This window comes from Phocoena sinus, chromosome 6 (genome assembly GCF_008692025.1).
Source record: "Phocoena sinus isolate mPhoSin1 chromosome 6, mPhoSin1.pri, whole genome shotgun sequence".
Taxonomy (NCBI): domain Eukaryota; kingdom Metazoa; phylum Chordata; class Mammalia; order Artiodactyla; family Phocoenidae; genus Phocoena; species Phocoena sinus.
Window position 1 is genome coordinate 81,024,181 of NC_045768.1, and position 27,995 is coordinate 81,052,175.

General features: G+C 46.0%; 1 protein-coding gene across 3 annotated transcripts; it reads right to left on the reverse strand.

Annotated features, from left to right (window-relative positions):
* Positions 1-1,692: 1,692 nt before the first annotated feature.
* BAG1 (BAG cochaperone 1) lies at positions 1,693-27,995 on the reverse strand. 3 transcript variants are annotated; one of them, XR_004350335.1, is made up of 9 exons: positions 27,533-27,966; positions 26,082-26,210; positions 24,697-24,779; positions 23,064-23,177; positions 12,258-12,365; positions 11,272-11,334; positions 10,663-10,753; positions 8,670-8,754; positions 1,693-5,527 (listed from the first exon to the last, which is right to left on the reverse strand). XR_004350335.1 is itself a non-coding variant. In XM_032634696.1 (8 exons), the coding sequence occupies exons 1-7, from the start codon at positions 27,567-27,569 to the stop codon at positions 10,664-10,666; spliced, it is 624 nt and encodes a 207-aa protein (XP_032490587.1). In that variant the 5' UTR covers positions 27,570-27,995; the 3' UTR covers positions 1,693-5,527; position 10,663. The 3 variants fall into 3 exon arrangements, 2 of the variants coding, with proteins under 2 accessions (XP_032490587.1, XP_032490586.1); XM_032634696.1 differs by lacking the exon at positions 8,670-8,754 and having other exon boundaries at positions 27,533-27,995; XM_032634695.1 differs by lacking the exon at positions 1,693-5,527 and having other exon boundaries at positions 8,456-8,754; positions 27,533-27,988.

Below are 27,995 nucleotides of genomic sequence, written 5' to 3' on the forward strand. Positions count from 1 at the left end.
AGGCAGAGACAAAGGAACCCCAAGGCACTCAGGTCCGGCAAGAGTGACCCGGTGAGTGGGTGAGCACATGGTGGTGTGAAAGAAGCTACTAGGGTCTAGGGGTTTGTGGCCCCCCAAATTCGTATGTTGAGATTCTAACTCCCAAGGTGATAGTATTGGGTGGTGGGACCTTTGGGGTGTGATTAGGTCATGAAGCCAGAGTCCACATGAATGGGATTGGTGCCCTTATAAACGAGGCCCCAGAGAGCTCCTTCACCCTTTCACCACGTGAGGACACAGTGAGAAGGCACCGACTACTAACCAGGAAGAGTGTTCTTGCCAGACACCAAGTTTGCCGGCACCATGACCTTAGACTTCCAGTCTCCAAAAGTATGAGTAATAAACGTTTGTTGATAAGCCACCCAGTTTATGCTATTTTTGTTATAGCAGCCCAAACGGACTAAAACAGAAGCCTAAGTCCAGGCCTGCTCAGGAAGCCCTGGGGGATATCAGGGAATACTTCACTGGGAGGTGGTCTGTGTCTTGAAAGGAGGGTCTGAGTCAATAGGAGGAGAAGGAGAATAAGGACATTTCAGGCAGAGGGACCAGCATAAGCCAACACAGAGCTTGTTCCAGAAGAGTGAGCAGAGAGGAACGGCGGGGGCATAGGGGCATGGGGAGGTGTATGAGGAAGTGAGCCCAGGGGAAGTTTGGGGTCAGCTCACGCGGTGCCCTAAACGTAAGATGAAGAGGCTTAGTGGTCACGATAGGGAGCCTTGGAAGGGCTTTATTTTTTTTTTTTAATGCTTTTTCTCCCCTGCTAACAATTATGCACCATGAAAGGTACAAGTCTTATCACTCAATGAATCCTATTCAATGAGGTTTGTTTTTTTTTTGCAGTACGCGGGCCTCTCACCGCTGTGGCCCCCCCCCTTTTGCGGAGCGCAGGCTCTGGATGCGCAGGCTCAGCGGCCATGGCTCACAGGCCCAGCCACTCTGCGGCATGTGGGATCTTCCTGGACCAGGGCACGAACCCGTGTCCCCTGCATCGGCAGGCGGACTCTCAACCACTGCGCCACCAGGGAAGCCCCTATTCAATGAGTTTTGATGAGGCATATACCTGTGTAACCCAGACCCTTACCAAGATACAGAACAGTTCCATCACTCCAGAAATTTCCTTCATGTCAGTCAATCCCTGCCCCTACCCCACCCCTGCCCCAGAGGTAACCACAGCTCTTTTTTCCACCATACATTAGTTTGCCTACTCTAGAATGTCACACAGATGAAACCATACAGTGTGGAGTCTTTTGTGTCTGGCTTCTTAGGCGTGTTTTTGAGATTCAGCCATGGTGTTGCATGTTATCAGTTACTGGATTGTTGGGGTTTAATTAATTAATTAATTAATTAATTTATGGCTTCGTTGGGTCTTTGTTGCTGCACGTGGGCTTTCTCTAGTTGCAGCGAGCGGGGGCTACTCTTTGTTGCCGTGCGCGGGCTTCTCGCTGTGGTGCCTTCTCTTGTTGTGGAGCACGGGCTCTAGGCATGCAGGCTTCAGTAGTTGTGGCTCGCAGGCTCTAGAGCACAGGCTCAGTAGTTGTGGCGCACGGGCTTAGATGCTCCACAGCATGTGGGATCTTCCCGGACCAGGGCTCGAACCGGTGTCCCCTGCACTGGCAGGCTGATTCTTAACCACTGCACCATCAGGGGAGCCCTATTGGCTTTTTATTGTTGAGTTGTATTGTACTGTACGTGTGTATCACAGTTTATCCATTCGCCTGTTGATGGATATTTGGATAATTCCCAGTTTGGGTGATTATGACATGGAAGGGTTTTGAGCAGTGTGGTTACAAGGGTAGATTTGCATGTTGACACTTCAACAGTGCATCAGAGGTCAGTTTTGGTTCCCTTCTTCCTTTCTGCCTTGGAAATCTCTTGTAATAGCATCTCCAGGAAAAGCTAAAACCACAGCGCCTCGCCCACCTCTAGGGATAGAGAGCTCTCCACTTCTGGAGACAGCCTCCTTCATTAAGGCATAGCTCCCACTGAGAGAAAATTCTGGAACCCACACCTGCTTCTTTGCAGCCTCCTCATGCAGATGAGCTCTGCCCTGTGAGGCTGAGAATAGCTCATCTCTCCCATGGCCCCATGACAGCCCTTCAGAGACTTCAGGAAGCAGCCTGCCCTTCTTCAATTTACGTGGATACCTTTTCTTACACCTGTGGTCTTAAATACAGGTCCCGTTCCCTCATCCACCTGTCACACTCCCCAGTCACATCACAATTTGCTCATGTCCTGTAAGAAGTTCGTCCAGAACTCAAGGGGCCATGGGGCATTACTGCGTGTGTGGAGTGACAGATCCATGTGCAAATCCAAGCTCTGCCCTTAACAAACTGTGTTGCTTTACCTGTGAGCCTCTTTCATAAGTTGGTCAGGTTTCCCGGGAAGCAGACTCTGGGGAGTGCTCACAGGGTAACACCTATGAGGGATGAGGGATGTTGACTGTGACGTAGTAGAGCTGGGATGGCCCATTAGCATCATTCTGAGTAGAGAGGAGGAGTTCAGACCGTTGTACCCACATCACCCTGACATTGGATGCGAGCTGTTTCTGGGTAGGGAATGCGACCTTGGGCAAGGCAACTCCATTCTCTGAGGGTAATTCCCAGGAAATGACTCTGCCGTGAGCAGCCAATACTCCTGGCAGCTGAGGAAATGAGTGCCTCTGGGGGTCGCAGACCACTGCTTCCTCTCCTGCCTGTTACACAGGCTTGAGAAAGCTGTGAATAGCAGTCAAGATCACATGTTGTCATGGCCTGGTACACAGTAACTGAATTATTTTCATTGCTATTATATGGAACATAACAATCCCAGTGGGATCTAACTAATAATGAACAGGCTGGACTTTGATCTCCCTAATTCTAGACTTTCTGTCTCAGTTCTTATAAGGTCACATGAGCTTTCTGGGAGCCCCTCTCTGGTGACTCACTACCTTTCCTTGAGGAATTCCAGATTGGGTGGTGGCTGGACAGATGCCCCAAAGAAGCTGTCCTCAGGCCCCTGGACCTGGGGCCTAGAGCCAGTATCACCTAATTCTTGCTTCTTTGCCTTTCAGAAGTGCCAGTGTCGGCAGCAAAGTTCATTTTCTCAAGAATGCTAAGGCAGCTGCTTGCAGTTCTGGCCTCAGGGCTGCTGATCTGGCCTTCCTTCTGCAGAGGGGAGCCCTCTCATCCATGCTGGGAAACCGGGGTTCTTCTTCTTTACACTCCTGCTCATACAACTTCAATGGCTCCGCAGTGGCCAGGGTGGCCTCCTGAGCCTGCATACTCCCCAGGTTAGCCCTTCCAGGCTGAGCAGGCCCACCTGCTTCGCCAAAGATTCACGGCTAATCAGTGCAGAGTTCAGGTCTCTCAGGCCTGGGGCCTTCACTGCTGCAGGGCACTGCCCCCCTCACCATATCCCTACCCCAGACCCCAATCCTAGTCCTGACCCAATTCTGACCCTGACCTCAGGGCTGGCTTGAAACCCTTTCAGACTGAGCTTCAATTAAGTCCCATTTCTCCAGCCTTCTCATACTAGGGGCCTGATAGGTCATGCGGGCCAGGGTGAGTTCAGGAGCCCCCAGGGAGGCGGGGCCTCCTAGGAATGATGGGTGGTTCCGTCTCCCGGGGTCCTCAATAGGACCAGCAGCAGGGTTCTATTAGACCCCGTGAGGCGTGTGTGAGCCCATAAAGACAGGCACTCACCTGGATGCCCGCATACTTGGGCTCAGCAGATATAGGTACACACTTAGGTACACACCCACGGTCCACGATCATGTACACACACATAAGCAAACGTGCCAAAGGGCCCTGAGTGGTTGGTTTCATGCTCTTTGGACCCACGCTGGGGCCTTCTTGAATCTGGCTCCTCCGTGGAGATCCCCGCCTGGCTGCAAGCAGAGCCCCAGTTCCCTCCTCTCTGCCTCCGAATCCCTGAGCGCCTCCCCCTTCCTCTCTTCCACAGCCCATCTGTGAGCACATGGCAGAATCTCCAGTCTGCCCCTAGATATATGACCCGGTTTGTGGCACTGACGGGGTCACGTATGACAGTGAATGCAAGCTCTGCTTGGCTCGCATGTAAGTCCACCCCCCCACCTTCCCCTGGGCTGGCTTGGGTGGGCCCCATCTGTGGTGCATATGAGTCTGAAAGGAGCAGGACTTGACCTGCTTCTTCCTTCACTCACACTTGGCCTGGGAGGAGTCCTCCAACATTTGCCCATAACAGAGTGAGTGCAAGTATAAATCAAAAGAAGGCACATGGTTCTAAGCAGAAAGCCCCACTGGTTGGGGGTTCGGGGTTAGGGTAGAAACTCTGGGCTCTTTTCCTTGTTCTGCCCCCGACTGACTAGGTGACCTTATTTGTTCATTTATTCCTCCAGCCAACAATTATTTATTGAACACCTACTGTGTGCCAGGCACTGGGGATACAACAGGGCATAATAAGCTAGACAGCATTACCGGCTCCTGGGGCAAACAGTCAGTCTAAGGGGGAAGCCAAGCTGAAGGTCAGCCAACAGCAGCACAGAATGCTAAAGGCCCAGATGGGGGCACACAGGGTACTGTGGGTACCAGGCAAGGACAAGGCAGGGAAGACTTCCCAGGGGAGGTGACACCTCAGCTCAGCCCTGAGGGATAAGTAGAAACTAGGTAGGAAAAAGAAGAAACAAGGGAAGGTAATTCCAAGTAGAGAAATGAGTTTGGAAAGATCTAGAAGGGAAACAAAGTTTATATTTGAGGCAATATAAGAAGGTGGGTATGGTAGAGTACATTCTCATTTAAAGGAGAATGGGAGAGAGGCAAGAAATGAGTCTAGAGCAAGCAGGGCCAGAACATGACCTTGGTACATCGGATCTCCTATTTGGTCTCATTTCTTCATTCATAAGACCTTGAGCCGGCCAGAGCTAAGTGAGAACACAGAAGAGAAGAAAGTCTTTGGAAGCTGCAATACTCTAGACAGATGGACAGTGTCCTAACTTGGAAAACGATCATGATAATTAAAGGCTCATGGTTACATTGGGTGTAGAATCGACAAGCTGTGAGATTGGATGTGAGGGGTTGACAGGCAGGAAGGAAGCAAGAGCAACATGCTGGTTTCTAACTTGTAGGCTTGGGTGGCTGGTGGTGTCATGTGGCGGGGGCAGGGTGTGCGTGGTAGGTTTGTGAAGTGATGATGTTCGTGGACAGTGGAGCCTCTGGGACAACCCAGCGGCGATGTACAATGGACAATCACATGAAAAGGCCTGGAGTCTAAGACAGAGGTCCAGGCCAGAGACAGATTTGTGGCCAACAGCATGCAGAGGTGGTTGAAAGCCCAGGAAGCTGAAACCGCCCCAGGGGAGGGTGTACAGAGGGAAAAGCTGTAGAAGGATATGCCCAGGGAGCCCTGGGACCTCCCCAGCACTGTACATTGGGTGGGTGGGCAGAGCTCAGCAGGGCGTCTGGACTGGACCAGGGTTCCTGAAGGGTACATTACGGTTCCTGAGGAGGTGGCCTCATCCTTGTCTGCTGTGATCCTAGAAAAAAGACAGGACATCCAGATCATGAACGATGGCAAATGCTAACCCCACAGGAGCCCCTTGAGCCATGAAGCTTCAGGCTGGAGAACCGTGGTGGGCATGGAGAGGATGTGACATGAAATAAAAGATTCAGCACAACCTGGCCAAGCAGGTCAGTGTCTGTCGGGATCCTGGGGAGGAGGCTGGCATAAGGGGGAATTTTGCTGTCCTCCCTACTCTGATTCTGATGTCCTCTCCATCACTCTGATGCTCCTCAACCCTGTCACATGTTCCCCTAGAGGTCCCAGGCATCTTCTGCCTTCTCGAGGGGGTCACGACTCTGAGAGTCAGTCCCTGTCCCCAGGGCTCTATGCAGTGCTCCTGTGTGCCCCAGCCTGGCCTGTCACTGAGGTCAAGAACCTAAGTGAAATCTGTACCCTCTGCCACTGCAAGGCCCAGCCTCGAACAGCCTTTGGGAGGGTCCCACACCCCTCATAGTTTTCTCCCTGGGCTGTACCAGCACCCCAAATCTCACTCACACACACACACACACACACACACACACACACACACAGACCGCCCCCGCCACATGTCGACACTATCATGGCTGATACTCAGGTGGTATTCATCATACATCTGACTGCTTATTACAATACTGAACCAGGTCTGTAATTGTTGACAACAGGTGCTGCCCCATGCCCTTAAGTGTCCCCCTGCACCCTGGCCACCATAGCAGGATCATGTCCAGACCCTGCTCTGCTCTTTTGGTCAACATCCATTCTGACTGGTTGTTAAATATGTTGACATTGGACACACACAGCTCACAGGCACTCACACAATGGCCCACAGGGACACGTAGCATTGGGAAATCCCACCATAGACAGAGATCCCAGCCTGTGGTATATGTCACATACCCGCTCTTGGCCAAAGCTTACAGGAGGAGCCTTTTGGTAGTGGTGGAGGTGGTGGGCAGAAGAGCGTGGAGAGGGGCCTGGCAGGCGGCAGCAGGGTCACACAGACTCAGATTCCTGCTCCAGGGCAGGCAGCTGGAGCAGGAAATGCTCGGTGGGAAAACACACACTGGGAGGAAAGTGGGGGCAGGGAGGACAGGAACCAGCATTCCCTGGACCACTGAAATGGGAACCTGGGCAGTAACTGTTGCTGATAGGTCTGCAGGTAGCAGGGACTGCAAGGTCACCTGTAAGGCCCTTCTATGGCTATTGACAATAGAAACTTGTTTCCCACCTGCATAGGGTTGGTATAGGATTAAGTCTGGCTGTGAGAGACCAAAAAGCCGAAATAACAGTGGCTTAAACAGATAGAAGTTAATTTCTGTCACACACAGACCTATGTAGTATGCTAACTTCATGTTCCTTTTATATTATACTCTGCTATCCTTATCAGTTTCCACCCCAGTGTCCAAATAGCAGCTTTAATTCCAACCATCATGTCTACACTCAGCCCACAGAGACAGGGAAGGGGCACTCTACTGCACCTGACGATGCTTCCCTAAGATGTACACACAACCCAGTGGCTAAAATGTAGTCTCTTGGCCATGCTAGTGCAAAAAGACTGGGAAATATTATTTTATCTGGTTGGCCACGTATTAAGCTGCAAATTAGTAGTTCACTTAGTGTAGGAAGAGTGGATATTGGTGACATCTAAGTCTCTGCCCTAAGTGGGAAGCCCCTCTTAGACCCAAGTGGCAGAGCTCAGCCAAGCTTCTCCTCAGTGACCCTCCCCTCCCAGGCTTCCACTCACATGATGAGGAATCACAAAGGTTAAGCCTGAGCAATGTGCCAGAACACCACACAGAAAGAAAGACCTAATTCCCTACTTTACAGATATGGAAACTGTGGCCCTGTCTCTGGGAACCACCCTGAAATGTAAGTGTGGGCCCCAAAGGTCTGTCTATGGCACGTGACCCTGCTGGCATGGCCACTGCTGATTGGCCAGAAGATTATTCTCCAGATTTTTCAAATCAGAAATAAGAAGACACACACCAATGTAAAACAATTATACTCCAATACAGATGAAGGAAGGAAGGAAGGAAGGAAGGAAGGAAGGAAGGAAGGAAGGAGAGAAAAGAGAAGAGAAGAAAAGAAAAGAAAAAAGAAAGGAAACAGAGGCAGTTCCTCTCTGGTAGTGACATGCAATGAGATACAGACAGAAATTTCAGGCAGCATTTGTGTTCCTGGAGCCCAACTGCCCTTGAACTTCCCAAAGTTACATGAGATAACATCCTACCAACAAATTTTCTATTTCAACAATCTCTCTGGAATAGGTTTGTGGTGTTTTCAACTAAGAGTCCTGACTACCAGATGATGAAGGGCTTCTTAGAGGGGATAAACTTTTTTTTTTTTTTTTGCGGTACGTGGGCCTCTCACTGTTGTGGCCTCTCCCATTGCAGAGCACAGGCTCCAGACGCGCAGGCTCAGTGGCCATGGCTCATGGGCCCAGCCGCTCCGCGGCATGTGGGATCTTCCTGGACCGGGGCACAAACCTACATCCCCTGCATCAGCAGGCGGACTCTCAACCATTGCGCCACCAGGGAAGCCTGAGAGGATAAACTTTAAGCTGTGCCTCGAAGGATAAGCAGAAATAATTGACTGAACAGAAAATGTGTGGGAGAATTCTTCCAACTCTGTGAGGCTGAAGGATGTTTGTGGGATCACAGAGCCCCATTTGTTCCCCTGCGGCAGGACTGATCATGTTATGGGCAAGTGGTCAACTTATGTGTACTCTTTCCCTGTTCATAGGCAGAGATGCCCTGTAGATGTGCAGATCTATGTGAGTGGGCCGTGTTACTACCCTGCACATCTGCTGGGCAGCCCACCCTTAAATAAGACAATGGCTAGGGATGCTATAAATCCCAGTGCTGACGGAGCTTCAGTGGGTGAGTGCAGCAGTGGAAATTTCACTATTAATGTGTGCGGTCAACATTCATTCATTCTCCAAATATTTATTGAGCATCTAATATAAACCAGACAATCTGCTTGAAATACACTGTTAACAAGACAAAGAAGCTCCTTAACCCAAGGAACTCACAGTCTATCATAAAGGCAAATATTAATCAAATAATCCCACAAATAAATCATCATAGACCATGATAAATGCTGTTTATCGTAAAAAGTCATGACAAACTGTGAGAGGATATCACCTGGAGGCTTGATGTTCTCAGACAGTAGTAGGTGAGGTTTCTCCATGAAGAGACGTTTACGTTCTGAAGCATGAACAGGAGTCGCCTAGGACAGGGGTAGGGGAAGGGGAAGGATGGCGTGGAGCTGTCCAAGCAGAGGAACAGCGTCTGCAAAGACCCCAGGGCAGGAGAGGGCACAGAGCACCCGAGGGCCTGAACTAGACCAGAGTGGCTGACAGCAGAGAACCAACAGGAGAGTGGCCCGAGATGAGAAGGGAGCAGGGTACGGACCTTGGCCTCTGAGGTTTTTAAGCAGGGGACTGACGTGGTAATTTGTGTACTTCATGATCACTCAGCTGCTCTGTGGAGAATGAACTGGAGAGGGCCAGAGGGGAGATGCAGAGGCCAACATGGGAGATAAATAGAAGAAAAAGAGAAAATGAGAGGGTGTGAGCAACCCCATGTTAGTTGGGAGGCAAACTGGCAGGGATTAAGGACTTGGGCTCGGACGCAAGCTACCCAGTTTGTGTCCTGGCTTTGTCACTTACTCTGTGATCGTGAGCAAATTACCTGAGCTCATCTATAAAACAGGGATAGTATCTGTCTACCTCCTAGATTGTGTGAGGATTAAATGACCAATACACCTCAAGAACTTAGAGTGGTATCTGGCACACAGGAACGTGCTGGGGCTCAAGGCCACACAGCTACTACCTAGAAACAGAGAAATACTGGACTGCTTTGATTAAAGCTGGGGGTGGGCGGGCCGGGCACCAAGCCTCGTCCACTTGTCCACCCCTAACCACCACCTTGTCCTAGTCCCACCCACGCAGCCCTAAATGCCTGGGACTTCACAGACTCCCTCTGTGCCAAAGAAGGTTGACCTCAGAGTGGCCTGTTGGAAGCCTGTCTCCTGGGCACTGTGTGAAAAAATGGGGTGATGGCCGCTGACCTGTTTAAGCATTCCAGCACACAAGGCCACTCTCAACTTTATAACATAACTAGACTAGAACCTCAGAAGGCTTTTGCTTCCCATACTTCATTTACCAAAAGGAAAAAAGTCTAAACACTCTTCTGCTTGCTGACGTATATAGAAACTGTTTTATTTTTTAAATAACAATGAAGGGAAAAAAGGCCACAAAACAGACAAAAACAGCCTCGAAGAACTTGAAGGACATGTAGATCTCAGAAGGGTACGGTTAACAGAAATGCCTTTGAAGGAACTCCTGAGAAGTTTATGGTGGCCCTCACTACCTGCCTGCTTTATTATTCACTCTGTCTCTCTTCTCTGCCCCTCCTAAGCCATGGTTGTGACCCGGTTTCGAGCAGAGACTTAGTCAACTCTGGGCTGTAACCTCCTAGAGATCTGCTTTGGGACAAGGAAGCCCATGGATCAACCACAGGCCCCAGTCCAGGAGCGGCCCCCTGAGACCTCACGGCCTGTGACTGGTCAGGGTCACTGGGGGGTGAAGACAGGGTCTATGAACCCACAACCCAGCCAGCTGTTCCAGAATTAGGTCACAATGAGGGATACTTGGACTACCTGTGTGCCAAACACCTGTTCTCAGCCATTCCTAACATTCCTGACCAGATGTAGCCTCCTGGTGATTCTGGTTTACACAGATGGGACTATGGGATCATAAGGGCAAAAAGGCCTCATGTATCTGAAGACAGGATAGCTGATAAACCCAGAACTACCCCAGGACAAATGAGAGCTCTCACCAGCCCAAAGAAAGCATCCAAAGGTCAAAAAAGCTGGGAAGACTTGGGCAGAGGAGGCCCTCTCCAGACAAGGTGAGCTGCTGGACAGCACAGATATACACAAACGGAATAAGAAACTGACAGGTGCGCTAAGATTGCACAGACAAGTGTTCACTGAGAGCAGGTATAAGAGAAGGAAAACTTGCAATCAGACAGTTGTCCCCAGCAGCCCCGGGGAAAGCATGTAACTTCTGTTCCAGAGAGTGCAGAGCTGGTGGAGCTGTTCTTCAAGGCAGCACAACCTTCTCCGCCTCACCTCAGTCAGCCAAGGCCAAGTTTGTGGCCTGCAGTCGCTCCATCTCCTGGCAGATGCTCTGCTCCACTGTATCACATGCAGCTAGGAACGCCTACAAGGTAAATGCAGAGCAGTAAGGGCCCACTCGGGGCCAGGCACCCCTGCCAGCCCCACCTGCAAAAGGCTCTTTGCCCAGCCACTCTGGGGAACCCCTGGGCGACTGACTCAGGCTGAAACAGGTGTGCAGGGATGGCCTGGGCTCCAGAGGAAGGAGGGGGAGGTAGAGGAAGCACAGGACCAGGGCTTCTGACAGTGCTCTATGCCAACAACCCCCAAAGGGTGCTGAGGACAGGAAGCCAGGCCACTGCAACTGCACGATTTCAGGGGGTCCTGTCCATCGGATCAGTATAACATGTCAGCCCTATCTGCTCCCCAGCCATCTTGCTTCTCAATTAGTTTAAATCCAAATTTAATTACAGGGACATAAAAGGAGCTCTTCTCTTAGGTTCTGGGTTCATGCTGAGATATAACAACCGAAGAGAGGCCACACCACACTTGTACTCTACCCTACTTTGAACAGATACATGCACCAACACATTACACTTTGTGATGCCCTACCACACAACTCACCTGAATCTTTTTCACCAAACCCTTCCTTTTCATTCGACTGTCTTTGAAATTTTCTGGCAGAACCTACGGAAGTATAAGTTGACGTATAAATAATCCTCAGTGAAAATGACATAACACGTCAGAAATACCTACAGTATACCGAACAGGCCACAGGTCACTAATGTGAATGACATGCATTTTCAGGAATCACTTCCCTGGATCTATACCCTACATGGCCCTTCCCATGGCTCTCACCCCTATACAAGCACCCTTTGTTCTTGGTGTTGGGGCCATAGATCTATAACATGGACTTTGTCCTCTTACTGTTTCCTGTGCATGGATACCGTGTCCTGGCTGGACCATGAGCTCAGGGTGGCAGGAAAAGCACAGTGCTTTTCTGCTTCTTCTTTACCACCTCCCCCCAAGAATCCCAAGCAGAGTAGTTTAGGCTAGAGATATCATTACTGTGTCATCTCTAAGAGGGAGCGTGGCATCGATGATTCCCAACAGCCTCACAGGAGCTGGGTCTGACTGAATTCTGTACAGTTAATGAGCTCAGTGAAATGTCAGACACGTGTGTTACGAAAGTTAAGCCCTGTGTTTCTCTAACCATGAGATCATGGACCATCCCAGCTTCCTGAGGATTAGATGCTACTGGCATACATAAATAAAAATAACAGGGACTTCCCTGGCAGTCCAGTGGTTAAGATTCTGCACTCCTAATGCAGGGGCATGGGTTCAGTCCCTGATCGGGGAACTAAGATCCCGCATGCCATGGCCAAAATAAATAAATAAATACATAAATAATATGACAAAAGCCCTATGTTGGTGGGACAGGAGAAATCAGGAACCATCTTACCTTTCTGTGTATTCACCAAAGACCTAGCAGTGTCTGGTACGCGATAGGTGCTCAATACCCTCAGGCAGTGAGTGCGATACTGAAAGAGTGAAACTGACTGAAAAATAGTCAAAGGAAACTAGTTCTTCTCAGCTGAATATTTACTTACTAGCGAGTCAATCTCTTCCAAGATCTTCATAAACTGCTCGATTGTGGCTTTTACTCTCCTGTCGAGTTTGCAGAGAGCTTCAGCTTGCAAATCCTTGGCCAGAAAACCCTGTGGAGGAATGATGCATTATTGCAAAGGTTCCTTGAGGCTGATGGAAAACTCGAAGCCAAGGCACTGATGAAGCAGCCACACCCTGAGTCCACATTCCCCAACAGGCTGGGCCAGACCTCAGGCCCGCAACTTCACCTCTTAGGAAAAACAGAAAAGCTGGCCCTGGGCCACCCCAAGCACTGTAGTAGGCTGCAGGCCATTACATGGTCTATCTTACATGGTCCACTGGGGTCACAAATGCCTGTGGAGGCCTGGCTCTGGTGAAGCCCCCAGTCACCAGTGTATACCCGCACACGAGAAGCAGACATTAAGAGCACAGGGTTTAGAGTTTGATAGGCCTGGGCTTCAATTCTGACTGCACTGTACTGGCTTGTGACCTTGAGCAAGTTCTTTACCTATCTGTGCCTTGGTGTTCTCATCTTTAAAATGGAGATCATGATACCCACACCCCAGAGGGTTATTACCGTGAGGATAAAGAGAAATAATGTAGACCTTTAATAGAATTCCTGACACAGATGTATGTATGCTAACAAATGGCAGCACTTACATTATTTTTATTAAATTGTCTCTCTGTTTATTCACAATGCTTGGCCTAATGACCAGTTAGCTGGTGACAACAGGTGGACAGCAGGTATCTCTGAGGAAGTAAAAGCCATAGGCTACAGATGCAGATTTGACAACATGTAGTATATATTAGCTGGCAATTCCAACTTAAAGAATTTATCCTACCAAAAAAATCGGAAATGGTCAAAAAAGATTTATGTCCGAGGACGTTCAAAGAAGCATTATGGCTTCAAGATGGCGGAGGAGTAAGACGTGGAGATCACAAATACATCAGAAATACATCTACATGTGGAACAACTCCTACAGAACACCTACTGAACACTGGCAGAAAACCTCAGACTTCCCAAAAGGCAAGAAACTCCCCACGTACCTGGGTAGGGCAAAAGAAAAAAGAAAAAACAGAGACAAAAGGAGGGAGCTGTGAAGGAGGAAAGGTTTCCACACACTAGGAAGCCCTTTCACTGGCGGAGATGCGGGATGGTGGGGAGGGGAAGCTTCAGAGCCACGGTGGAGAGCGCAGCAACAGGGGTGCAGAGGGCAAAGCGGAGAGATTCCTGCACAGAGGATCGGTGCTGACCAGCACTCAGCAGCCGAGAGGCTTGTCTGCTCACCCTCCGGGGTGGGCGGAGGCTGGGAGCTGAGGCTCGGGCGTCGGTGGTCAGATCCCAGGGAGAAGACTGGGGTTGGCGGCGTGAACACAGCCTGAAGGGGCTAGTGCGCCCCAGTTAGGCGGGAGGGAGTCCGGGAAAAGTCTGGACATGCCTAAGAGTAAGGAGACCGTTGTTTCGGGGTGCGCAAGGAGAGGGGATTCAGAGCACTGCGTAAACGAGCTCCAGAGACAGGCGCGAGCTGCGGCTATCAGCGCGGACCCCAGAGATGGGCATGAAACACTAAAGCTACTGCTGCTGCCACCAAGAAGCCTGTGTGCAAGCACAGGTCACTATCCCCACCTCCCCTCCTGGGAGCCTGTGCGCCTGCCACTGCCACGGTCTCGTGATCCAGGGACAACTTCCCCGGGAGAACACACGGCGCGCCTCAGGCTGGTGCAACATCACTCTGGCCTCTGATGCCGCAGGCGCACCCCGCATCCGTACCTCTCCCTCTCCCCGTCCTGAGTGAGCCAGAGCCCACTAATCAGCTTCTCCTTTAACCCCGTCCTGTCTGAGCGAAGAACAGACGCCCTCCTGCGACCTACACGCAGAGGCGGGGCCAAATCCAAAGCTGAACCCCAGGAGCTGTGCGAACAAAGAAGAGAAAGGGAAATCTCTCTCAGCAGCCTCAGAAGCAGTGGATTAAACCTCCACAATCAACTAGATGTACCCTGCATCTGTGGAATACCTGAATAGACAACGAATCATCCCACAATTGAGGTGGTCGACTTTGGGAGCAACTGTAGACTTGGGGTTTGCTGTCTGCATTTAATTTGTTCCTGGTTTTATGTTTATCTTAGTTTAGTATTTAGAGTTTATTATCATTGGTAGATTTGTTTATTGATTTGGTTGCTTTCTTCTTCCTTTTTTTTAAAAAAATATATAGATACATATATTTTTTTCCTTTTTCTCTTTTTGTGAGTGTGTATGTGTATGCTTCTGTGTGTGATTTTGTCTGTAGAGCTTTGCTTTTATCATTTGCCCTAGGGTTCTGTCCGTTTTTTTTTTTGTATAGCTTTTAGCGCTTGTTATCACTGGTGGATTTGTTTTTTGGTTTGGTTGCTCTCTTCTTTCTTTCTTTCTTCTCTCTCTCTTTTTTTTTTTACTACTTTTTAATTTTTAATAATTATTTTTTATTTTAATAACTTTCTTTTCTTTCCTTTCTTTCTTTCTTTTTCTCTCCCTTTTCTTCTGAGCCATGTGGCTGACAGGGTCTTGGTGCTCCGGTCGGGTGTCAGGCCTCTGCCTCTGAGGTGGGAGAGCCAAGTTCAGGACACTGGTGCACCAGAGACCTCCCTGCTCCTTGTAATATCAAATGGTGAAAGCTCTCCCAGAGATCTCCATCTCAACACTAAGACCCAACTCCGCTCAACGACCAGCAAGCTACAGTGCTGAACAACCTATGCCAAACAACTAGCAAGACAGGAACACAACCCCACCCATTAGCAGAGAGTCTGCATAAAATCATAATAAGGTCATAGACACCCCAAAACACGGTCTTGCCCACCAGAAAGACAAATCCAGCCTTGTCCACCAGAACACAGGTACTAGTCCCCTCCCCCAGGAAGCCCACACAACCCACTGAACCAACCTTAGCCACTGGGGGCAGACACCAAAAACAGCAGGAACTATGAACCTGCAGCCTGTGAAAAGGAGACCCCAAACACAGTAAGTTAAGCAAAATGAGAAGACAGAGAAACACACAGCAGATGAAGGAGCAAGGTAAAAACCCATCAGACCAAACAAATGAAGAGGAAATAGGCAGTCTACCTGAAAAAGAATTCAGAGAAATGATAGTAAAGATGATCCAAAATCTTGGAAATAGGATGAAGAAAATACAACGTTTAACAAGGACTAGAAGACCTAAACAGCAAACAAACAATGATGAACAACACAATAAATGAAATTTAAAATTCTCTAGAGGAATCAATAGCAGAATAACTGAGGCAGAAGAATGGATAAGTGACCTGGAAGATAAAATAGTGGAAATAACTACTTCAGAGCAGAATAAAGAAAAAAGAATGAAAAGAATTGAGGACAGGGCTTCCCTGGTGGCTCAGTGGTTGAGAGTCCGCCTGCCGATGCAGCGGGCACTGGTTTGTGCCCTGGTCTGGGAAGATCCAACGTGCCATGGAGCAGCTGGGCCTGTGAGCCATGGCTGCTGAACCTGCGCGAACGGAGCGTGTGCTCCGCAACGGGAGAGGCCACAACAGTGAGAGGGGCCCGCGTACCACAAAAAAGAAAAAAAAAAAGAGAACTGAGGACAGGCTTAGAGACCTCTGGGACAATATTAAATGCACCAACAGGGCTTCCCTGATGGTGCAGTGGTTAAGAATCTGCCTGCCAGTGCAGGGGTCATGGGTTCGAGCCCTAGTTGGGGAAGATGCCACATGCCATAGAGCAACTATGCCTGTGTGCCACAACTACTGAGCCTGTGCTCTAGAGCCCACAAGCCACGACTGCTGAGCCTCTGTGCCACAACTACTGAAGCCTGTGCACCTAGAGCCAGTGCTCTGCAGCAAGAGAAGCCACTGCCATAAGAAGCCTACGCACTGCAACAAAGAGTAGCCCCCGCTCGCAGCAACTAGAGAAAGCCCGCGCACAGCAACGAACACACAACACAGCCAAAAATAAAAAAATAAATTAATTTTTTTAAAAAATGCACCAACATTCGAATTATAGGGGTCCCAGAAGAAGAAGAGAAAAAGAAAGGGACTGAAAAAATATTTGAAGAGATTATAGTTGAAAAATTCCCTAATATGGGAAAGGAAATAGTCAAGTCCAGGAAGTGCAAAGAGTCCCATACAGAATAAACACAAGGAGAAACATGCCAAGACACACATTAATCAAACTACCAAAATTAAACACAAAGGAAAACTATTAAAAGCAGGGGAAAACAACAAATAACATACAAGGGAATCCCCATAAGGTTAACAGCTGATCTTTCAGCAGAAACTCTGCAAACCAGAGGGAATGGCAGGACATATTTAAAGTGATGAAAGGGAAAAACCTACAACCAAGATTGCTCTACCCAGGAAGGATCTCATTCAGATTCAATGGAGAAATTAAAACCTTTACAGACAAGCAAAAGCTAAGAGAATTCAGCACCACCAAACCAGGTTTACAACAAATGCTAAAGGAACTTCTCTAAGCAGGAAACACAAGAGAAGGAAAAGACCTACAATAACAAACCCAAAACAATTAAGAAAATGGTAATAGGAACAAACATATCAATAATTACCTTAAATGTAAATGGATTAAATGCTCCAACCAAAAGACACAGACTGGCTGAATGGATACAAAAACAAGACCCATATATATGCTGTCTACAAGAGACCCACTTCAGACCTAGGGACACATACAGACTGAAAGTGAGGGGATGGAAAATGATATTCCATGCAAATGAAAATCAAAAGAAAGCTGGAGTAGCAAGTCTCATATCAGACAAAACAGACGTTAAAATAAAGACTATTATAAGAGACAAAGAAGGACACTACATAATGATCAAGGGATCAATCCAAGAAGAAGAGATAACAATTGTAAATATTTATGCACCCAACATAGGAGCACCTCAGTACATAAGGCAAATGCTAACAGCCATAAAAGGGGAAATTGACAGCAACACAATCACAGTAGGGGACTTTAACACCACACTTACACAAATGGACAGATCATCCAAACAGAAAACAAATAAGGAAACACAAGCTTTAGATGATACATTAAACAAGATGGACTTAATTGATATTTATAGGACATTCCATCCAAAAACAAAAGAATACACTTTCTTCTCAAGTGCTCATGGAATATTCTCCAGGATAGATCATATCTTGGGTCACAAATCAAGCCTTGGTAAATTTAAGAAAATTGAAATCATATCAAGTGTCTTTTCCAACCACAATGCTATGAGACTAGATAACAATTACAGGAAAAAAATCTGTAAAAAATACAAACACATGGAGGCTAAACAATACACTACTTAATAACCAAGAGATCACTGAAGAAATCAAAGAGGAAATCAAAAAATACCTAGAAACAAATGACAATGAAAACACGACTATCCCAAACCTATGGAATGCAGCAAAAGCAGTTCTAAGAGGGAAGTTTACAGCAGTACAATCCTACCTCAAGAAAAAAGAAACATCTCAAATAAACAACCTAACCTAACACCTAAAGTAATTAGAGAAAGAACAAAAAAACTCCCAAAGTTAGCAGAAGGAAAGAAATCATAAAGATCACAGCAGAAATAAATGAAAAAGAAATGAAGGAAACAATGGCAATCATCAGTAAAACTAAAAGCTCATTGTTTGAGAAGATAAACAAAATTGATAAACCATTAGCCAGACTCAACAAGAACAAAAAGGAGAAGACTCAAATCAATAGAATTAGAAATGAAAAGGGAGAAGTAACTACTGACACTGCAGAAATACAAAAGATCATGAGAGATTACCACAAGCAACTCTATGCCAATAAAATGGACAACCTGGAAGAAATGGACAATTCTTAGAAAAGCACAACCTTTTGAGACTGAACCAGGAAGAAATAGAAAATATAAACAGACCATTCACAAGCACTGAAATTGAGACTGTGATTAAAAATCTTCCAACATCACACCAGTCAGAATGGCCATCATCAAAAAATCTAGAAACAATAAATGCTGGAGAGGGTGTGGAGAAAAGGGGACACTCTTGCACTGCTGGTGGGAATGTGAATTGGTTCAGCCACTATGGAGAACAGTATGGAGGTTCCTTAAAAAACTACAAATAGAATTACCATATGACCTAGCAATCCCACTACTGGGCATATACCCTGAGAAAACCAAAATTCAAAAAGAGTCATGTACCAAAATGTTCATTGCAGCTCTATTTACAATAGCCCGGAGATGGAAAGAACCTAAGCGCCCATCATCGGACGAATGGATAAAGAAGATGTGGCACATATACACAATGGAATATTACTCAGCCTTAAAAAGAAATGAAATTGAGCTATTTGTAATGAGATGGATAGACCTAGAGTCTGTCATACAGAGTGAAGTAAGTCAGAAAGACAAAGACAAATACCGTATGCTAACACATATATATGGAATTTAAGGGGAAAAAATGTCATGAAGAACCTAGGGATAAGACAGGAATAGAGGCGCAGACCTACTGGAGAACGGACTTGAGGATATGGGGAGGGGGAAGGGTGAGTTTTGACAGGGCGAGAGAGAGTCATGGACATATACACACTAACAAACGTAGTAAGGTAGATAGCTAGGGGGAAGCAGCCGCAAGGCACAGGGATATAAGCTCGGGGCTTTGGGACAGCCTGGAGGGGTGGGAGGGGGAGAGTGGGAGGGAGGGAGACGCAAGAGGGAAGACACATGGGAGCACATGTATATGTATAGCTGATTCACTTTGTTATAAATCAGAAACTAACACACCATTGTAAAGCAATTATACCCCAATAAAGATGTTAAAAAAAAAAAAAAAAAAATCTTCCAACAAACAAAAGCCCAGGACCAGACGGCTTCACAGGTGAATTCTATCAAACATTTAGAGAAAAGCTAACACCTATGCTTCTCAAACTCTTCCAAAATATAGCAGAGGGAGGAACACTGCGAAACTCATTCTACGAGGCCCCCATCACCCTGATACCAAAATGAGACAAAGATGTCACAAAGAAAGAAAACTACAGGCCAATATCACTGATGAACATAGATGCAAAAATCCTCAACAAAATACTAGCAAACAAAATCCAATAACACATTAAAAGGATCATACACCATGATCAAGTGGGGTTTATCCTAGGAATGCAAGGATCAATTAATGTGATATACCATATTAACAAATTGAAGGATAAAAACCATATGATCATCTCAATAGATGAAGAAAAAGCTTTCGACAAACTTCAACACCCATTTATGATAAAAACCCTCCAGAAAGTAGGCATAGAGGGAACTTTCCTCAACATAATAAAGACCATATATGACAAACCCACAACCAACATCGTTCTCAATGGTGAAAAACTGAAACCATTTCCACTAAGATCAGGAAGAAGACAAGGTTGCCCACTCTCACCACCTTTATTAAACATAGTTTTGGAAGTTTTAGCCACAGCAATGAGAGAAGAAAAGGAAATAAAAGGAATCCAAATTGCAAAGGAAGAAGTAAAGCTGTCACTGTTTGGAGATGACATGATACCGTACATAGAAAATCCTAAAGATGCTATCAGAAAACTGCTAGAGATAATCAATGAATTTGGTAAAGTAGCAGAATACAAAATTAATGCACAGAAATCTCTTGCATTCCTACACACTAATGATGAAAAATGTTAAAGAGAAATTAAGGAAAAACGCCCATTTACCATTGCACCAAAAAGAATAAAATACCTAAGAATAAACCTACCGAAGGAGACAAAAGACCTGTATGCAGAAAACTATAAGACACTGATGAAATAAATTAGAGGTGATACAAAGAGATGGAGAGATATACCATGTTCTTGGATTGGAAAAATCAATATTTTGAAAATGACTATACTACCCAAAGCAATCTACAGATTCAACGCAATCCCTATCAAACTACCAACAGCACTTTTCACAGAACTAGAACAAAAAGTTTCACAATTTGTATGGAAACACAAAAGACCCCAAATAGTCAAAGCAATCTTGAGAAAGAAAAACAGAGCTGGAGGAATCAGGCTCCCAGACTTCAGACTATACTACAAAGCTACAGTAATCAAGACAGTATGGTACTGGCACAAAAACAGAAATACAGATCAGTGGAACAGGATAGAAAGCCCAGAGATAAACCCATGCACATATGGTTACTTTATCTTTGATAAAGGAGGCAAGAATATACAGTGGAGAAAAGAGAGCCTCTTTAATAAGTGGTGCTGGGAAAAGTGGACAGGTACATGTAAAAGAATGAAATTAGAACACTGCCTAACACCATACACAAAAATAAACTCAAAATGGATTAAAGACCTAAATGTAAGGCCAGACACTATCAAACTCTCAGAGGAAAACATAGGCAGAACACGCTATGATATAAATCACAGCAAGATCCTTTTTGACCCACCTCCTAGTGAAATGGAAATAAAAACAAAAATAAACAAAGGGGACCTAATGAAACGTCAAAGCTTTTGCACAGCAAAGGAAACCATAAACAAGACGAAAAGACAACCCTCAGAATGGGAGAAAATATTTGCAAATGAAGCAACTGACAAAGGATTGATCCCCAAAATTTCCAAGCAGCTCATGCAGCTCAATATCAAAAAAACAAACAACCCAATCCAAAAATGGGCAGAAGACCTAAATAGACATTTCTCCAAAGAAAAAATACAGATTGCCAACAAACACATGAAAGGATGCTCAACATCACTAATCATTAGAGAAATGCAAATCAAAACTACAATGAGGGGGCTTCCCTGGTGGGCAGTGGTTGAGAGTCCGCCTGCCGATGCAGGGGACGTGGGTTCGTGACCTGGTCCAGGAAGATCCCACATGCTGGGGAGTGGCTGGGCCAGTGAGCCATGGCCACTAAGCCTGCGCATCCAGAGCCTGTGCTCCGCAACGAGAGAGGCCACAACAGTGAGAGGCCCGCATACCGCAAAAAAAAAAAAAAAAAAATCTACAAACAATAAATGCTGGAGAGGTGTGGAGAAAAGGGAACCCTCTTGCACTGTTGGTGGGAAGGTAAATTGATACAGCCACTATGGAGAACAGTATGGAGGTTCCTTAAAATACTAAAAATAGAACTACCATAGGAGCCAGTAATCCCACTGCTGGGCATATACCCTGAGAAAACCAGAATTCAAGAAGAGTCACGTACCACAATATTTACTGCAGTTCTATTTACAATAGCCAGGACATGGAAGCAACCTAAGTGTCTATCAACAGATGAATGGATAAAGAAGATGTGGCACATATATACAATGGAATATTACTCAGCCATAAAAAGTAAAGAAATTGAGTTATTTGTAGTGAGTTGGATGGACCTAGAGTCTGTCATACAGAGTGAAGTCAGAATGAGAAAAAGAAATACCATATGCTAAAACATATATATATATGGAATCTAAAAAAAAAAAAAAGATGGCTCTGAAGAACCTAGGGGCAGGACAGGAATAAAGATGCAGATGTAGAGAATGGACTTGAGGACATGGGGAAGGGGAAGGGTAAGCTGGGACGAAGTGGCATGGACTTATATATACTACCAAATGTAAAATAGATAGCTAGTGAGAAGCAGCCGCATAGCACAGGGAGATCAGCTCGGTGCTTTGTGACCACCTAGAGGGGTGGGGTAGGGAAGGTGGGAGGGAGACAGAGGAGGGAGGAGATACGGGGATATGGGTATATGTATAGCTTATTCACTTTGTTATAAAGCAGAAACTAGCACACCACTGTAAAGCAATTATACTCCAATAAAGATGTTAAAAAAAAAAAAGGAAGCACTATACATAACGGTAAAATAACATTAGGTGATGAATAATAGAGAATTGGTTAGGTAAACCATGATCCATTCATATGATGAAATAAATACTATGCAAGTTTTGAAAAGTATGACCTTGTTTTTTTCAGTCAAAACTTTTTTTCTTTATTTAGGTATAGTTGATTTACAATACTGTGTTCGTTTCAGGTATACAGTAAAGTGATTTGGTTACGTACGATCATTTTTAATGACATGGGAAAATGTTCAATTTTTTAAACCAATAAAGGAACAATTTACAAACAAAGTGTGTCTAACATTATACCAATTTTTTTAAGATGAAAAAATAGATTCCAGTTTCTAGTAATGATTATCTTTGAGTTGGGGGTCTTACAGGTAATTATTATTTTTCATATTAGTGCCCATATGTTTTCTTAAAAGCTATGTACAATCAGCATGTATTACTTTTGTAATTTAAAACACAAACATACATCAATAAATGTTACAAAATGAAGGGATCAAAAATAAGTATGTGCTTTGGGGCTGTTCCTCATCCTTATTTGGTTTCAGTACTCCACCTCTAATACTATAAGGAATTGAATAGGATGACCCCTATGCCCACCCCAAGATCATGGTCAACTTGGACCTTCTATGAATCAACACAATGTTCTTTGCCTTGCCAAATACATTATAGCTGACTAGACTGAGAGAAGCTACTTATTCTATTTTAGACACATGATCCTAGCACAGCAGGTGTTCTCCTAGGAGCACAAATGGATGCTGGCTGGGGTTTGGAAATAACAGTGTTGATAACACTTACAAAGCACTTAGTATATGTCAGGCTCAAATTATGTAATTTAATCCCCACAACAGCCCTAAGAGGGAGGTACCATCATTACTCCCTTTTTACAGATGAGGAACCTGAGACAAAGGCAAACTTGCCCACAGTAACAGAAAGGATAGAGCCAGGGTCTGAACCCAGGGAGTCTGACAACAAAGTCCGCCCTTGTAACCACACATTTGTATCTCCAGAGAATTCTTATAGAAGGCAGAATGACAAAGTCCACGGAGAGAGTTACCTGCTGGATTCCAGTAAGCTCTTTACTCAACTCTTCCAGTTGGTCAGCTATCTTCTCCACAGACTTCTCCAAATCTTTCAACTTCTTTATTTCAACTTCTTCCTCTGGACTGTTCTAAAATGTTTAAGAATAAAATGAAGTCAAGAATTTTTTTTCTGTCAGGAAAAAAAAAATCTGACCACAAGTGGGTTAAACCACTGACCTAGAAAAAATCGTATTAACTCTGTTGCTTCTTAGAAGGCAAGCTGGAGGGTTATACATGAAGGTTTTCTATCTACAAAGACTCTAGACTAGATAGAGAGAAGGTATCAGGTACACATTCTGGCAAGAGAGCCCTGACGGCTTGGGTTCAGAGAACAAAGCTGATCCATGTGCCAGATTCAACCTCAGCCTGGGGCTGATTACCAACAGATTCCGGACTGAAGCCTGGAGTGTTAACAAATTACAGTGAATGCCTGTGAGGAGTCCAGAACGGTGAGACAGGTGGAATTCTACCCTTCCTTTAAATGGAATTCCTGAGCTCTCTCATTCAATATGATGATGATGATGAATACTTTTACTGAGCATCCCCTGTATGCCAGGTTTCATCCTAAGCACTTCACCTGTATTACTGTTTAAGCCTTACCACAATCCAGTGAAGGAGGTACTGTTTCAGATGATGAAATTGAGGTTACTGTAAAGTAACTTAAGGTTACACAGCCCAAAATAGGTAGAAGAGACATAAATTGGACTTGGCTCCACATACTCCAGGACAGCTCCAACTGAGGGTCCTAAAGCTTCTTCAAACTCAACCCTTGGGTTCTGCTCATTGCCCATCACCATTCTCCCTGACCCTTGAGCAAGAAATCTCTAGATTATTTCCCCTTCTCTCACCTTAATTGGTAGCCAGCAGCTTCCTGCTTTTACACTACCCTAAATTGTTCACATTCTTCTTTGTGGCCAAATCCTGAGTGCCAGTCTCCTGGCAGTTCCAAGTCTGGAGTAGACTTTCCTTGCCTCCACTTTGCTAATCTCTGCCCTCTCTCCACTCTGAATCAGCCACCTCACTCGAAGTAAGGGAACTTCACAGGACCAACAATTCCACTGTGTCACAATGCAGGGCTGGCTATGGCCCTCTCTCATCACCCCAGGGCCTACTTTTCTCACCAACTGGCTTTTTCTCCGTCACCTCTTTAGTCTGAACCTTTCTTTCCAGCCAAAGAGGGTTTATCCTTATGTGAGATTTTAGTAAAAAGAATGGTTAAAGGAAGAGAGGCTCCTGAAGTTTGCAGAGTACTTATTTTTAAAATCTACAGGTTTATTCTAACAAAATGCTCTCTTGCAAATCCCCCTCCAAGTGAGTAGGGACTGCCTCAGGCACTATTTTAACCAGACTGATTCCACCAACAACCCAAAAGCCACATTACTGAGGCAGCATAACCACTCCTAATTCCCAGAGTGAAAGCCCTGAACAACAGGCGCTGGAGGGTGTGAGAACTGGTGACTCCAGGGAACAAAGAGACTACATTTGTTTAGATAGCGCTACTTCACCAGCGCCAACCCTGGCTCCCCGACTTGGCCTTCTAAACAGAAACATGCATAAAAGACCTTCGTCATTTGATTCTGAGGTATTCTGGTGGAAAAAGCAATTTACCTTTTTCCCAATTAACATGACCCGGCAACCATTTTGTATTCCAAGTGCTGACAATGGCGTCTCCATTTCCTTCAGAGATTTTCCTGAACAAAGAAGAAAGTGATGTCAGGTTGCAACAATTGCACAACAGTGAAAACAGATTTCAGCAAGGGTACAGGAAGTAGTGTGTTCACTAATGAGAAGAGGATGAATTGGTATAAGCTTTTTAGAAGGTTTCTTGACCCAGTAACTTCATTTTAGATATTTACCCTAACACATAACTGGACATGTGCCTGCACAATAACTGTTATACAATAACTATTATTCATAATAGTGAGAAACTGGAAAGAGCCCAAAATTCAGGAATAGGGGACTGATTAACTATACATCAGTACAACAGAAGACTTTGTAGGCATCAAAGCTCATTTTTTCAAGAAACTTCAATGCCATAATACATGTTGATGACCCAGTGTTATAAGATCACTAGAAATGATCCTAGTTTTGTCAACTAAAAAAAAAGCCACAAATGAGAACCTACACTTTGGGATGCCAGGACAAACAAACAAAAAGAGGCTGGACGGAAATATATTGAATTGTTATAAGGGGTTTTATCCAGGAGAACATTTTCTTTTTTGTGCTTTCCTCTATTTTCAAACATGGATTTCTATTGCCTTTATAATTCTAAAATGAAACGTTTTTAAAAAGAAAAGACAAGGAGCTGTACTATGAAGTACAAATATAAATGCCCATCACTAAATTCCCATCACTAAATTTTTTATGACTGGCACCAAATGGGATACATTTAGCCTCATCAGATACCAGAATAATGGGTTCCCATGGGAATGGGAAGACCAGAGAATGGGGATGGGAGTGGGTGTGTCCTGGCAGAAATCAGCATCATCCACTGGGCCTGCCACATCCAGGCCCTGGTAAGTTTGTTCAATACCTTCTCTGTGCCAGCGCTATGCCAAGCATTGGACACATAGCAGTATCTCTGCCCTTGTGGAGTTTGTTATTGTATTAGAGAAATCAGATGTTCGGTGACTATGAAGACAATTATTTAATAGGAATTTCAGTACAAGTTATGCAAAAGTGGTAGGGAGTGCCATCTGAACACAATGGGAAGAGGATCTAACTTGGCCAGGGAAGGCTGCCCATGTGCTTCATCAAAAATGGTAATATTTCTGTCACCTTCATGTGACTTCAACTCTAATACCTGTTCAAATGTTTGCACGTGTCCAGTGCATAGTAGGTCCTCAATACATATTTGTTGAAGTGATGAATAAATGAACAAGCAAATAAGAATTGTCCTAGTTTCGAAACTGAGAGTTTCTATTATTAAAGTTAAGCAGTTTTAAATAGGCCTTTTAGCAATGAGGGCTCAAAGCTGGAAGAGAAATACCTACCCTTAAATATGAGTTTCTGAAAAGGCAGCGGGACCCCTGTGGCCTCTTCAACAACCTGGGCCAGGTCTTGGACAATTGGTTCACTACAGCCTTCTTGCGGGATAACCTGAAGATCGTGCTTCTCATTGCCTGGGGAGAGAGAAAAGTGTTGAAGAAAACTCTTTCACACAAACCAATATAGGCTGACACTTTATTTACCCAGCCTTCAAGGCCTGCTCAAGGATTTTTGTTTCCTTTATTATAGTAACTAACAATATCAGTGATATCAGCTAACATTTTAAGCACTTAACATGCATAAGGGGCTGACTAGGCTCATTTCATGCATGATCTTATTTAATTCTCAGAACAACCTCATGAAGTAGGTACTACCTATTATTCCCCATTTCACAGATAAGCAAACTATGAGTTCAGTCCAATTAAGACCTGCCTAATGAGACCCAACTCTAGAATTAGAACTTGACCTCAGATCTATCTGATTTCAAAGTCCGTGCTTTTCTTCACAAGCCATCTGCATCCTGTGGCCTGACTGTCCTCTACTCTGTGTTGTACTGGGCAAGGTACTATTTTTGTCTCCTTTGCTGTAATGGGCAAGTCAATGTTTTTCCTCCAGGTCTCTCCCACTGGGGACACCTCGGCACATACATGGTTGGTGCCCAGTAAATAGACAAATGAATGAATAAACTCAAACAGCAGAAATTCCTTTTTGGAGCAGAGGTGCTAATTCTTTTCTGGGTATGTGGACAATAAGGAGGTAGCCTGTGCCAGTGCATCATGCCAAGCCTTAAGCCTACTCAACAGCCACTTGTAGTGAGTGGGACAGGTGTTACCAAATCTGCTTCTATGTGAAGTAGAAACCAGCTGCCTAGAAAGGAGACATCCCAAGGTCACTTAAACCTGAATTATCTAGAATCCTGGTCACCAGATTCCGAAGCTCTGGGGTCTCCCCTAATTGGTCCTGAGGAAACCTCATGGACTCAGCTATCTGGAGAACTCGACACAGATCTTTGTCTAGTTCTGTGTCAACTCCAAAAGTAGGCAGACCCAAAGGGTGCCCAGAGTGTACGCTTGAACCCACGGCTCACTCAAAAAGCAGACAAGAGTTCAGACTCTCGCACACACGTAGGTGTCCAGACACACAGCAGTCATACACAACATGGCTAAAAAGAGCCAGGCACAAAGACCCACAATAACTACGCAGGCACACACTAACACATACAACCAGGACCACGATGTGAAGCACGGACATCGAGTATCTCACAAATGGCCTGAGACAAAACACACCAGCCACATGGAAAGGTGTGCTGAACAAAAGATCCGTACAAAAGCCGGCCCCACGGACACAAACCAGATCCCACGCTTCCGGACGCCAGAAGAACACAAGGACACACGCTTCGGGAGGGCACGTGGCCAAACCCACAGACCCCGCCAGACTTTTCGCAGCCCGCGCTCACTGTGGGTGACGGTTACGCTGAGCCCGGCTGCCGCCATTTCCTCGCTCCGGGCCACCTCTTCACTTAGGGCCACCTCTTCGCTTCCGATCGCCTCTTCGCTCCGGGACCCCTCTTCGCTCCGGGTCACCTCTTCGCTCCGGGCCGAGCGAGGCCGTGCTTTCTTCTTCACCCGCGGCCTGCGAACGCAGGCGGCGGCGCCCCTGGTGGATCCGGCATGCCCTCTGGTCACACTCCGGACGGCTGATCGCTGGGAGGGAGGCGGACCGCGCTCGGCTGGGGGCACCGACTGGCGCGGCTCCCGGCCCAGCCGAGGGGCGCGCCGCCGGGGGCCCAGCCGCTCCCGATCGCCTCGCGATCTCCGAGCGCCGCCGCGCTCCGCCAGACCCGCGCTAGTTGCCCACCCAGCGGTGGAGGCTGAGCGCGGAGCCCCGCGACCCCGCCCGGCTACTTCCACGCTCCGCCC